This window comes from Arachis duranensis, chromosome 6 (genome assembly GCF_000817695.3).
Source record: "Arachis duranensis cultivar V14167 chromosome 6, aradu.V14167.gnm2.J7QH, whole genome shotgun sequence".
In the NCBI taxonomy this organism is placed as follows: domain Eukaryota; kingdom Viridiplantae; phylum Streptophyta; class Magnoliopsida; order Fabales; family Fabaceae; genus Arachis; species Arachis duranensis.
This window is the reverse complement of record NC_029777.3, coordinates 107,743,974-107,755,386: the sequence shown is the minus strand read 5'-3', so window position 1 is coordinate 107,755,386 and position 11,413 is coordinate 107,743,974. Positions and strand designations below refer to the sequence as shown.

At 25.9% G+C, this 11,413-nt stretch overlaps 1 protein-coding gene across 1 annotated transcript in view; it reads right to left on the bottom strand.

The window, feature by feature from the left end:
- Window positions 1-3,584, bottom strand: part of LOC107495853 (homeotic protein knotted-1) — a gene marked incomplete in the record, with an annotated part of 10,029 nt that extends 6,445 nt beyond the window's left edge. Inside the window, 3 exon segments of the mRNA XM_016117056.3 lie at window positions 2,341-2,473; window positions 2,728-2,853; window positions 3,100-3,584. Coding sequence (XP_015972542.1) covers window positions 2,341-2,473; window positions 2,728-2,853; window positions 3,100-3,567 — 727 coding nt within the window.
- Window positions 3,585-11,413: the final 7,829 nt, after the last annotated feature.

The following is an 11,413-nucleotide window of genomic DNA, read 5'->3' as shown; positions in this document are numbered from 1 at the left end:
ATTCTAAATAATTTTATTTTTTATTAAAAATAAAATTAAAAAAACCAACTGAATAATTATCTATTGTAATAAAACTAAAATTGTTGAAAAAATAAAATTTATTTAAAGTTTAAAATAAAATTTAATTTAATTAAACATTAAAAATTTAGCATAAACAAAAAGATGTAATTTAATACTTGATTGTATATATACCATATTCTTTTTTTTCTTTTTCAGACATTTTTTACTCATCATTCTACAAGCATCAATAAAAAGCTTAAATTTATAATATAATCTATTCTATTAAAATTCATTATCATTTTATTTGATGTAGTAATTTTTTTAAAAATAATATATCATTTTTATTCCAAACGTTTTTATCCTATTTAAGATTTTAATATTTTAAAATTATCTCAATATAATCTTAACGTCAATTTTATTAACAGATTATTAACAATAACAAGACAATATTGAGATAATTTTATAATATTATAAATTTAAATAAAACAATTTAAATATTAAGAATAATTTTAAATTTCTTTAAATATTAAAAATAAAAATAATACTTTATTTTATTTCATACTCATGCTAATTTCATAATTAATTGAAGACTACAAATGATAATAGCTCGTATAAGTATAAGAAGAATTGTATTTATAAGATGAGTAATTGACAATCAAATCTTTAAAGATGTTGACTTTGAACTAATTAGTCTTTAAAAAAAAAACTAATTAATTAAGTATTTTAAGATAGCAAATGGTGAATATGTATGTTCTTCTATTAATTAATGAATAGTGCAAAACGAAATGAAATTATCTATATATTTCGTTATTTACAGTGATGCATATTTCATTAATGTCACATGAATATGAAAACAATATAATTTTTGACAATGAAGTATTTATTATTTTTTGAGTTTTTATATATTCTTTATCAATTATTCTCTATTTATCACAAATTCTATTAAAATAAGTAAAATTTCATTCTAAAAATTATTATCTACATGACTATCTTTCATAGATAGACACACACGTTAAAATAATTAACAGTATATATAAGTATTATTATCAAGTTTTAGTTAATAAAAAAATATTATATATCCACTGTTTACTATGTTAAAAAGATCAAATTAGTATTTTTTTTAAATTAATTAATCCAAAATTAAAGTTTTCATGAACAAATTATCATTTTACTTTTATAAGAATGTTGTCATATGATACAAAACCCAATGAACCGTTTTGCTTAGCAAAATATAGTGTGAAAATGTATGTTGTGGTTTACTAAATTCAAATTGATTAACTAGGAAAACCCTAAAAAGAATCACTTTGTCAGAACTTAGAATTAATGAAACCTGGGAAAGACAACAATAAGCTTAGAGTAGAGTAGAGAATTTGGGTTTGTTTTAGCAAAATAAATAAAGTTGTAATTATTATTATTATAATCATATAAATAAGGGTCATACTTCATATGGAATTGTGAAGAGTGGACAATATTTCCAACAAGGTGTATAAAGTGTTCAAAATTTAAATTAAAATTGTACTAACTTGTCAAATCATGGGGTTAAAAAAAGAAAGAAAGAAAGATGCTGTGCTTACCTTCTTTCTTTGATTCAAATTAATGGCCAAGTGATATAACTAAATCACCAATATTCTAAATACACTAGAAACTCTTTCTATATATCTAACCCTAAAATTTTTTAAAATGGTATAATATTATTATAAGCTCGTGATTAGGGTTCTGTGCATCTTCTTCTCTATCTGGGTCCCCTATAATCCCCCACGATTTGAAGAAGGTTGGAAAAAATGTTTTGGTCAAAATTTCATGCCTCAGTACAGAAACACCTCGAGTTTTCGAATTTCAAGAATTGCAGAAACCATGCGCAAAATTTTGTGCCAACATTATTTTAGAGGGAAAAAATTCTAGGCCAGAATTAATGAGCTTTTTTTAGAGTGAGATTCAGTTATTGCATGGTTATTAGTAAAAGAAAAAAAATTACCCTTTTAATTTATAAAAAATTTGTTTAAAAAAATTAAACAACTTTTATATTTAACAAGAGAGTATTTGGTTGGTTAAACTTTTTATTTATTTAATGTATAATTTTTTAAAATACAACAAAATTTTCAGTTTTAATTGTTTAAAAAATAAAACCCTAAATAAAATTTTAAATGTAACCAAAAATAATAATTTTAATTCTAACTCTTGTTTTCTGTATGGACTCATAGTCTTTGCCGACATTGAATTTTAGAAGAAATTGTGAAAAATTGAGAAGGGGGGGTGAAAAGGGAAATAGGGCACTTGTTCATCATTACCAAAACCCTATAAAGAGAAAGTTTTATAATTTAATTTAAATAAACACTATACCTTGGAAGATCCTAACGGGTCCATTGCAAAGCATATTTAGCTGTGTTTCTATTCTTCTCATGAAATCCATAGCCTCTTCTATAGGCCTTGTTAATTCCTCTCTATACTTCACAAGCATGTCATAGTAAGCTTCCTATAAAAAAAAATAATTAAATAAAAAATAAAAAGTTATTATTATTAGTGTCTCTAAGGTCACATAATAATTAATAATCTATATTATTCCATGATCAAATCATGAATCAATCAATCAATCAATACCATTAATTAACGAGTAGGTGAAAATTAAAATCTAGAAAGCCCAATTTAGCAAAAGAGAAAACCCACCCAAAAAAGAATAATATTTTATAAAAATAAATAATAATTTAATTTAAAAAGAAGACCCCACACCATGAATTGGTCAAGTTCTGGGTCCTTATTGGAACTTTCCCTTGAGCTAACTGAAGATCGTTGCCGTGCCTCAAATTCCTGCCTCGCCGCCACCAGTCGCGCCACCACTTCCGGCGGAGCTCCGACCTACAAATTAAGTTGTTATAGATAAACTATTCCTTAGCCTTTTCCTATAAAAATTAGCTATTAATTATTAGTTTATAACTATATGAAATAAAAAAAAGGAAATAATTGTAATTGAATTAAATAATGTTAGATTCAAAACATCTTATAATTAAAAATTTTATTTATTTTGAAAAAAAAAAGAATAATGTTTTTGTAAGCATACTCAAAATGGTTAATAATTAAATGAAATGATAAGTAATTAATTACCTTTTGGCAATCCATGTAAGCTTCTAAGAGATTAGAGTAGTGAGGATGAGCAATGATTTTGGCTTTGATGGCATCAACTTCACCACCACCATTATTGGAGGTTTGGTTGTAATTCCGTCCTTGTTGATGATGATGATGGTGTTGCTGGCTATGGTGGGGATGATGCATATTATTATTGTTTCCCCTCAACAAAGGATAGTGATGATGTGGGGTGGTGCTAATTGCTTCAGTCTTCACAACAAGAACTTGATGATTATCATCAGATTCAAAACATTGTTGATGATGATGATCTGAAGATTGAAGATTAAAGGTGTTGATTGGAACTTGGTGGTGATGATGATGATGATTATGAAGAGAAGCAGTATTAGTAGTTGATGAGTACAAGAAACTTGGCCTTATTGCATTTGCACCTCTCTTTTCTTGCCTCAAGTTATTATTATTATTATTAGGGTATTCCTCCATCTCCATTACAACCCAAAAAAAAAAGAAGGTTTTTTTTTTAAAAATTAATTAGAAATCTTCTCACTACTACTACTCAGCTAAAAAAAGAGGAGGAGGAGGAAGTGGTAGCTAGCAATGAGAAAGAAAAATTAGAGAGAGAAATTAGAAACTACCCTACTTAAATTTGTTATTTATTATGAGTGGATTTTTCTCAAAGGATAGTTGAAAAGTTGAAACCCTAATAATGAAAACCATATATGAGAGAGATTTAATTTTAATATATGTAATGAATGTTATGTGATGATATGCCAGAAAATAATGGTTTTATTTTTGTGTTGGCAACATACTATCATGGAAAAAAAATAAAAAAAAGGAAGAGGGTATAGAAGAAAATTGAAGCATAAACGAAAGGTAAAAACTCAGGTAGGTACAATCGATTTCACGTAAAGTTAATATCTGATAATCGTTAGATGATTTGATTGATTTGACTAAATTTTTATCTAACAATTCTTAGATATTAACTTTACATAAAGTCGACTGTACTTGAATTTTTACCTAAAGAAAATTAAAGTTTGGTGAAGTGAATTAAGATTATGATTGCACCGCACTAGATTTTTTTTAACCAGCGAAGAAACACTCACATGTAAATTTGTTGTACGGATTCAGAGAGAGAGAGAGAGAGCTGGTTGACAAGACTTTCTTTCAATTTTATTATATTTGGGAAGAGAAAAATGAAAAAGAAGTATTTTAAAATCATCATGTAAAAGCAAGTAGTAGAATAGTTATTCTTTAACAAATCTTCTTTTTTCTATTTTATAAAATAATTTCATATCATATAAAAATTTAAAAAGTATATGAGAAAAAACTGTGTATAACATGACATCATATTTTATAAAATTAATTAAGAAATAAAAACAATGTATTCCAAAATAAAGATAATAATCATAGAAAATATTAGACTTATTAATCATTTTGTAATGTGTGCACGTGAGAGAATAGTTAGAATGGCGTCATATTTTTAATCTTTACATACACTTAATTTATTTTAATCATATAACTAATACGTTTTATTTTTAAATTTTTTATTTTAATAAAAATTAAAATAAATTCAATACTAATTAATTCATTAACCCAAGCATTAATAAATATTTTTAAAATTATTTAAAAGTTAGCTATCATAAAAATTAGAGAGTACAGATTTTTTTTCTCTAATTGATAATATCACACATCTAGCTATTATATGTATGCAAATTATTTTATGATAGAACTTTTTTCCTATCACCATAAAGTTAAAAAAATAAGGAGAATGAAATATAATTTAGAAAAATTACACACAAAAGTTGATAATATCAAAAAAACTAGGAATAGTGATATCATTTTTCTAAAAATTAATCACAATAATATAAAATTTAATTTAAATATAAATAAGGATATAATACACACACTCTCTCTCTCAAGTAGTGTTCGGATCGGGTTGTTTGATTGAATTTTTTCTTTGCTTTAATAATAATAATAATATCTTTTGTGTGGAGCTTTAATTTGTTCTTCATATCAATTATTGCACAGTTGAAACGAAAACCGTTGTGTGTGTACACTTCAGGGATCCTTAATAATCAATTATCATGTCAGACTTGTATCTTAACAAGCTTTTGTATTTTAAGAACAAAATCAATTGTCTCACTTTTATATTCTCTAGGTAATATATATTATCAGTGTAATAATAATAATAATAATAATAATAATAATAATAATAATAATAATAATGAAATTAGTAAATTGTAAGAATACCTTACAATTTATTTATATTTATATTTTTTATTACTTATCTCATTAGAAATGTTAATGAGACCCTAATAAACATATCTTATTATGATATTATCGCTGTCAACAAAATAAAAAAAATATTATACATATTTTATTTGTAAACCTAGATACGTTCAACATTAATTTATGGTATGATTTGAGATTTAGAAGGTAAAATTAATATAATTTACTATTTGAATTATATCAGTTTGTTTTTTATCTTTTATATCATCTAAGCTAATTTTATTCAAAAGAATCCGATGTGTATTATATTAATTTGAATTTAGTTTTAAATTTAATTATTTACATTATTATGATTTAAATTAAATTTAAATTTAATTAAATTAAAAATAAATACACATCATAATCTTTTAAATAAAATTAGATTATATTAAAAAATAAAAATTAAACTAATATTATTTAAATTATAATAAAATATATCAATTTTATTTTCTAACTCGATTCCAAATCATATTTTAAACTTATTTAGTTTATAAACAAACTATGTATAATAATTTTTTTACTCTCTCAAACAAGAATATAATGTAAAAAAAAAATCACCTCGTCTTTAAAATAAGTAATATAGTGCAAAAATATAACTTTTTAAAAAAATGTACAAACTCACAAATATTGAATTTATTTTATTTATTTAAAAAACAAATCCACTTTATGTCATAGCATATTCCAAGTAGGCAGAAACTAGAGTGTGAGGGAATTTTGAAAAGATGTCGAGAATAATGGTCACCACATTTTATGATGAAAAAAAATAAAGGAAAAGCCTTTAAATTTATTAAACCAATCTTTTAAAAATTAAAATGGAGAGTTGCGAATTGAAATGAATAAGGTTAGAGTTATAATTAAACTTTTGAAATGAGATTCAATTGAGTTAGCAGGAGTAATTTAAAAATTTTGATTTTTTTAATTTAAATATCAACCGAATTTTATTTTTTATAAATAAATTTATCAATATTTTAAATATTTTGTATACAAATACTAGTTTATTCATATTTGAAAAGCTAAACAAAGTGTAAATAAATAAATTAATTAGTTGTTTTAAATTATAAAAGAAAAGCGACAGATTGGACATTTCTAAATTTTTGGTGATAAAAGAATATGAGTAGTGCACTCTCTAGTCTCTAGCGACTTAAGTTGAGGTAGCTCAATAATCTTACTCTTCCATGTTCCAGTTTGAGTCTCAGTTTCAGTTCATTTGTCATTCAACTTTACTATTTCTTCGCCAATTCCCCATGCACACTTTTCATGTCTTACATTGAAATTTGATCCCTATTTTTTTCTACTCATGCACAACAAAACAGGCAACAAATAAAACAAACAAATATACAGAACATAGATATGGTACATTAGTACGTAGTCCATTAGTTCTCTTTACCTTATCTTCAATCAGCATATATATGCAAGGAAAAAAAAATTAAAGGAAAATAGTATTGTGTGTATAGCCAACAATCATATTTAAATGCATTTTATACTAATTAATTGTCATCGATTATTGGTTATTTAAATTTTTTTTAAAAAATATAAAATTAATGATTATTAATTACTTCTTCTTACTCTAATTCATCTTTTATTATTTATTACACAAATCTTAATTTAAAAAATCCAAATTTTAAAAAAAATACCAAAACATACAAAACATAAAAAAAAAATTATCCAAATCTTAAGAAAAAAATTATACAATATATAGGAAAATGAATCATCCAAAATTTAGGAAAAAGAAACATAAAAAACTAGTTAAAAGAATCATTCAAAAACAAATAGGAGAAAAAAAGAAGAAAAGTAGTAAGGTGACTGGCGACGACATCTTGGACGGTGTTGCGTGCACGGTAGGAGACTCGCGGTGGCGCGTTGCAAGGAGAAAGCCACGGAGGCCGCGCATCGAAAATGGAGGAGTTGCCATGGATTGGAGTAATTGATCGCGCATGGCGAATGGGAGCCCGACAGTGGCTGCGTCGCAAAGGATGGTGGGGGCGGTGGGACGCAAGGAAGAGGCGCGCAGCGCGACGAAATATGCGACGGTGGTTGGTGGGCAACGGCGTCGAAACTGTGTGGAGACTGTGAGTTTGTGGATGGAGAGATTTGACTATTTCCAAATGAATGGAAATGGATTAGGTTTTTTATGGATTGTTTTTACTGTGTATTATAAACGTGATTAGGATAAATGTAGAAAGATTTTTTTAATTTTGAATTTTGATTTTCAATTTTTTATTTATTTATAATAGAGTTAGCTTATGTTGACTTGTAGGAATGTTGTTTCTCTATATTTCTCCTTAGAACTAGTTTCATAAAATTAGGACCTTCCTCTATAAATCTAAATACATATAGTTTCATAAATGTATGTATCATCACGTAACAACTTTGTGAACGTGTAGTGTTCTCTTATATCGTCGGTCCATCGAAAACAACCACCCATCGCGCTGCCACTACGTCTTCCTCCAAAATTTCTTTGTGCACGTATACCGATTCGACTTGCATCGAATTCTCATCGCTGCGAGTGGCACATTCAGATCATTGAGGTAGAGTTTTGCTTGGCGGGAGCCTCCGCTATCTAACATCGCCGTGACGCGCCGCTCTCCGTGCAACATATCCTTGGTGTGATCGCTCCTCCTCCTCCTCCTCATCCTCATCCTTGCATTGAATTCTCATCATCGTGAGTGGTACGTTCAGATCATTGAAGTAGAGCTTTGCTTGGCGAGAGTCTCTGCTATTTGAGATCACCGCAGAGTGCACCGTCTTTCTTGCATCGATTCCTCATTGCTGGGACGCCAGCTCTCCGTGCAACGGATCTTCGATGCAATCGGTCTCTCCCCGTAGATCTTCTTCTTTTTCTTCTTCTTGATTTTAGATTATTCTTTTTATTAGTTTGGATTTTTTTTCTTAAGTTTCAAATTACTTTTTTTCTTATATTTTGGATTTTTTTTATTTTAAATAATCTTTTTAATAATTTAATTTTTTTTAATTTTTAGATGTTCTTTTTATTAAAAATTTAAAAATATCTCATTTTTATTAAGTTTTGTAATTTTGATTTTATTACATTTCGGATGTATTTCTCTCAATACTAAGTTGATATATATAATATTGATGCATCAATAATTAATATTGTAAATGATAGGAAATTAGTATTATAAGATTTATATAGTTTTACTCAATTGAGAGAAAAATGAAAATTTAAAGTATTATAAATGAAATGTTCTATGCCATTGCCATTTAAGAAAAAACCTATTTTAAAGATGTATTTAAATAATATTAAAAACGTGTAATTTAAATTTATACTCTATAGTGCGATTTAAGTGTTTTTTTAACTACCTTAAATTTGCAAATTCTATTGTGATTATATGTATAATTTTGAATTGTAAGATCAAACACAATAATAATTTATTTTAATTTCTAAAATTATCAATATATTGATATTTTAAGTTTATGTAATCCTAATGGGGAGAGCTTGAGGGCATTGATTTTCCTTCAGAAAAATATATACAAAATATTAACAAGAATAAGTGCATTGATGAGAAAAATAGGATGATATTTTTTAAAGAAAAACAGTGAAAAAGTGAAAATTAAAATTAAAATTCCATATATGCAATGGCACAATAATGGTAATGGTTGAGGCTATTGCTTCCTATCACATCACCATCTAATCATCAATGAATGACTTAGCTGTTCCTGTCATATCACTTGCAATGTAAACACTGTTTTTTACTTTTGATTTTTCCATTCTAATCATATAATAATTGTATAATATTAGTCTCTAATCTTATATGGAATAAAAAGCGTATATTTTTAAAATTATAGAATTTATTTTAGCCTAACCTTTAAAAAAACATACGGGAGCGGTTAGCGAAGGAAACCACAAAACGTTAAACTCAGGATCTCCTTGTCAAATTCGAACTCAGATATTATTTTTTATTTTATTTTTGTGAAAAAAAAATAGGAAGAAACTATTAAATTGTATTTAGAAAGGAGATTGAAATTAAAATTAAGAGATTATAATTAGAAGACAAAGATAAAAAAACTGAAATTAAATTAAATTTTTAAATTATATTTAATATAAAATATACTGATAGAATTATATTTAAGTATTATATTTAGTTTAAAATAAATATAAAAATTAATAATTAAATTTAAAATTTAAAAAATTAAATAAAGATATATTTTACAAAAAAAAAGTTTCATAAAAATTTCAGTCTCGGATTTATTTAAAAAAAATTTAGTCTCTATATCTTTATTTTTTTAAAATATTATTAAGAGACTAAAATTTTAGTTTGAATCTCTAACTATTAAATACAATACTAAATCCTAATTTCTCAATCTCAATCTTAGTCTTTAAAAATAAATACCATCTTACAATTCAAACCCAATAGAAAATTGAGGTCTGCTACACATACAAGCCTTTTTGGCTTACAAGCTATACAAGTTGGTTCAAGTCCAAGAAAAAACATGCGCACCACTCCTTTAAAATCGAACGTCCAATGCACGTGTTCATTATGCCGCACTCTTCTTCTTCCTCAATCAAAACACAAACCGTCAAGATTCGCCATCTTCCTATTCTTCCTCAATCAAAACGCAAATCGCCAAGATTCAAAATAAAAGACACGTTCCAACTCGTCGCGAAGAGTAAAAGATACAAATTTCCATAAAAAATCACCAGAAAAAACGAAAAAACATTATTCAAGGTACTATTTTACTGTTCTTCTAGGTTTTTTTTCTAGATTGTCTATGTCATGTACCTCATCCTTAACCAGCAAAACATTAAAAGATTTCAAGAAGAAATATACGGTCTCCTCCATGTTTTTGGTGTATTTCTTAAATCCTTTTGGTGTATTTATGTAATCTTTTGGGTATATTTCTTTAATCCTTTCTGTAATCATTTGAGTGTATTTTTGTAATCGTTTGGGTGTATTTCTGAAGTTCCATTATCTTCAAAACAATTTCAAAGCTTGTTTTCAGAAATAATGAAAATCGAAAAAAAAAAACGAAAGAAGAAGGAGATCCAACAAATTTGACAAGAAATTCGAAAAAAAAAAACGAAATCTTTTTAAAAATGAAAGTTATATATTTACGCGTTAATTAGTTTGAATTGATTTAAAAGTCTGTTAAAAAGGTACGTAACATAAATAACACATTTAGTGAACTTTGTTTTCTCCAGACTTGTAAAGTTTGTAAGCACAAAACACTTATATGTAAAAATTAATCATAAAAAATTATGCTTGTGAGGTGCAAAAGGAAAATTTCTCTCCAATCATCACTAAATAAAAAACTCTTCAAATAGACATAAGATCACAAATATAAAAAATATCATTTGTTTGCAATATTATATTTGTCGCCCTGTTTAGTTTATCGACAAATTTGCGGTATTCGACTTACTAATTACAAGTTAGGAGAACTTTAATTTTTAAAATAAGAGTTACATACGAGTAAAGACGAATAAATTGAAATTTAAGAGTGAATTAATTAAAGATTAAAAATGCTACAGGCATAGTTCTTGAAATTATAGAAGGCTCTCCATAGAACTCACATATTGTTAATCATGCTTTGACTAATAATGTTTTATATAATTTCATTTAAAAAAAAAAAAAATATATATATATATAAAATAACTTTTTTTTCAAAAAATATTAGCATATCATTTAGACTTTAATTTATTTTTTTTTTCATTCTTTTGATTAGAGGTTGTACTTTTGTATTGGTAGGGTTTGAAGCACCCTTCCTTTGTGCCTGCCACTATCAAATATAGTAAATCCTAATATTTTGGTAAAATAAAAAGAAAAATGATTCAAGAATATATCCTAAACAAGAGATTATCCTTGGAGGACCCATGTCTGCCATTAAAATCATATCAAATATGTTTAGCAGCCAACTTTTAATTTCCTAATTTAATTAGTCATCATACTAAAACATCTTTATTGCCTAAAAAAGACAAAACTGAGAAATTAACGGATAAAATGTTAAGTTGAATATTATTTATAACTGGTTAAGCCAACCAAATCGAATTTTGTACTAAGTATCCGAGAGATTTTTTTATTTAATTTATATAATATTTTTTTCACTATAAAAG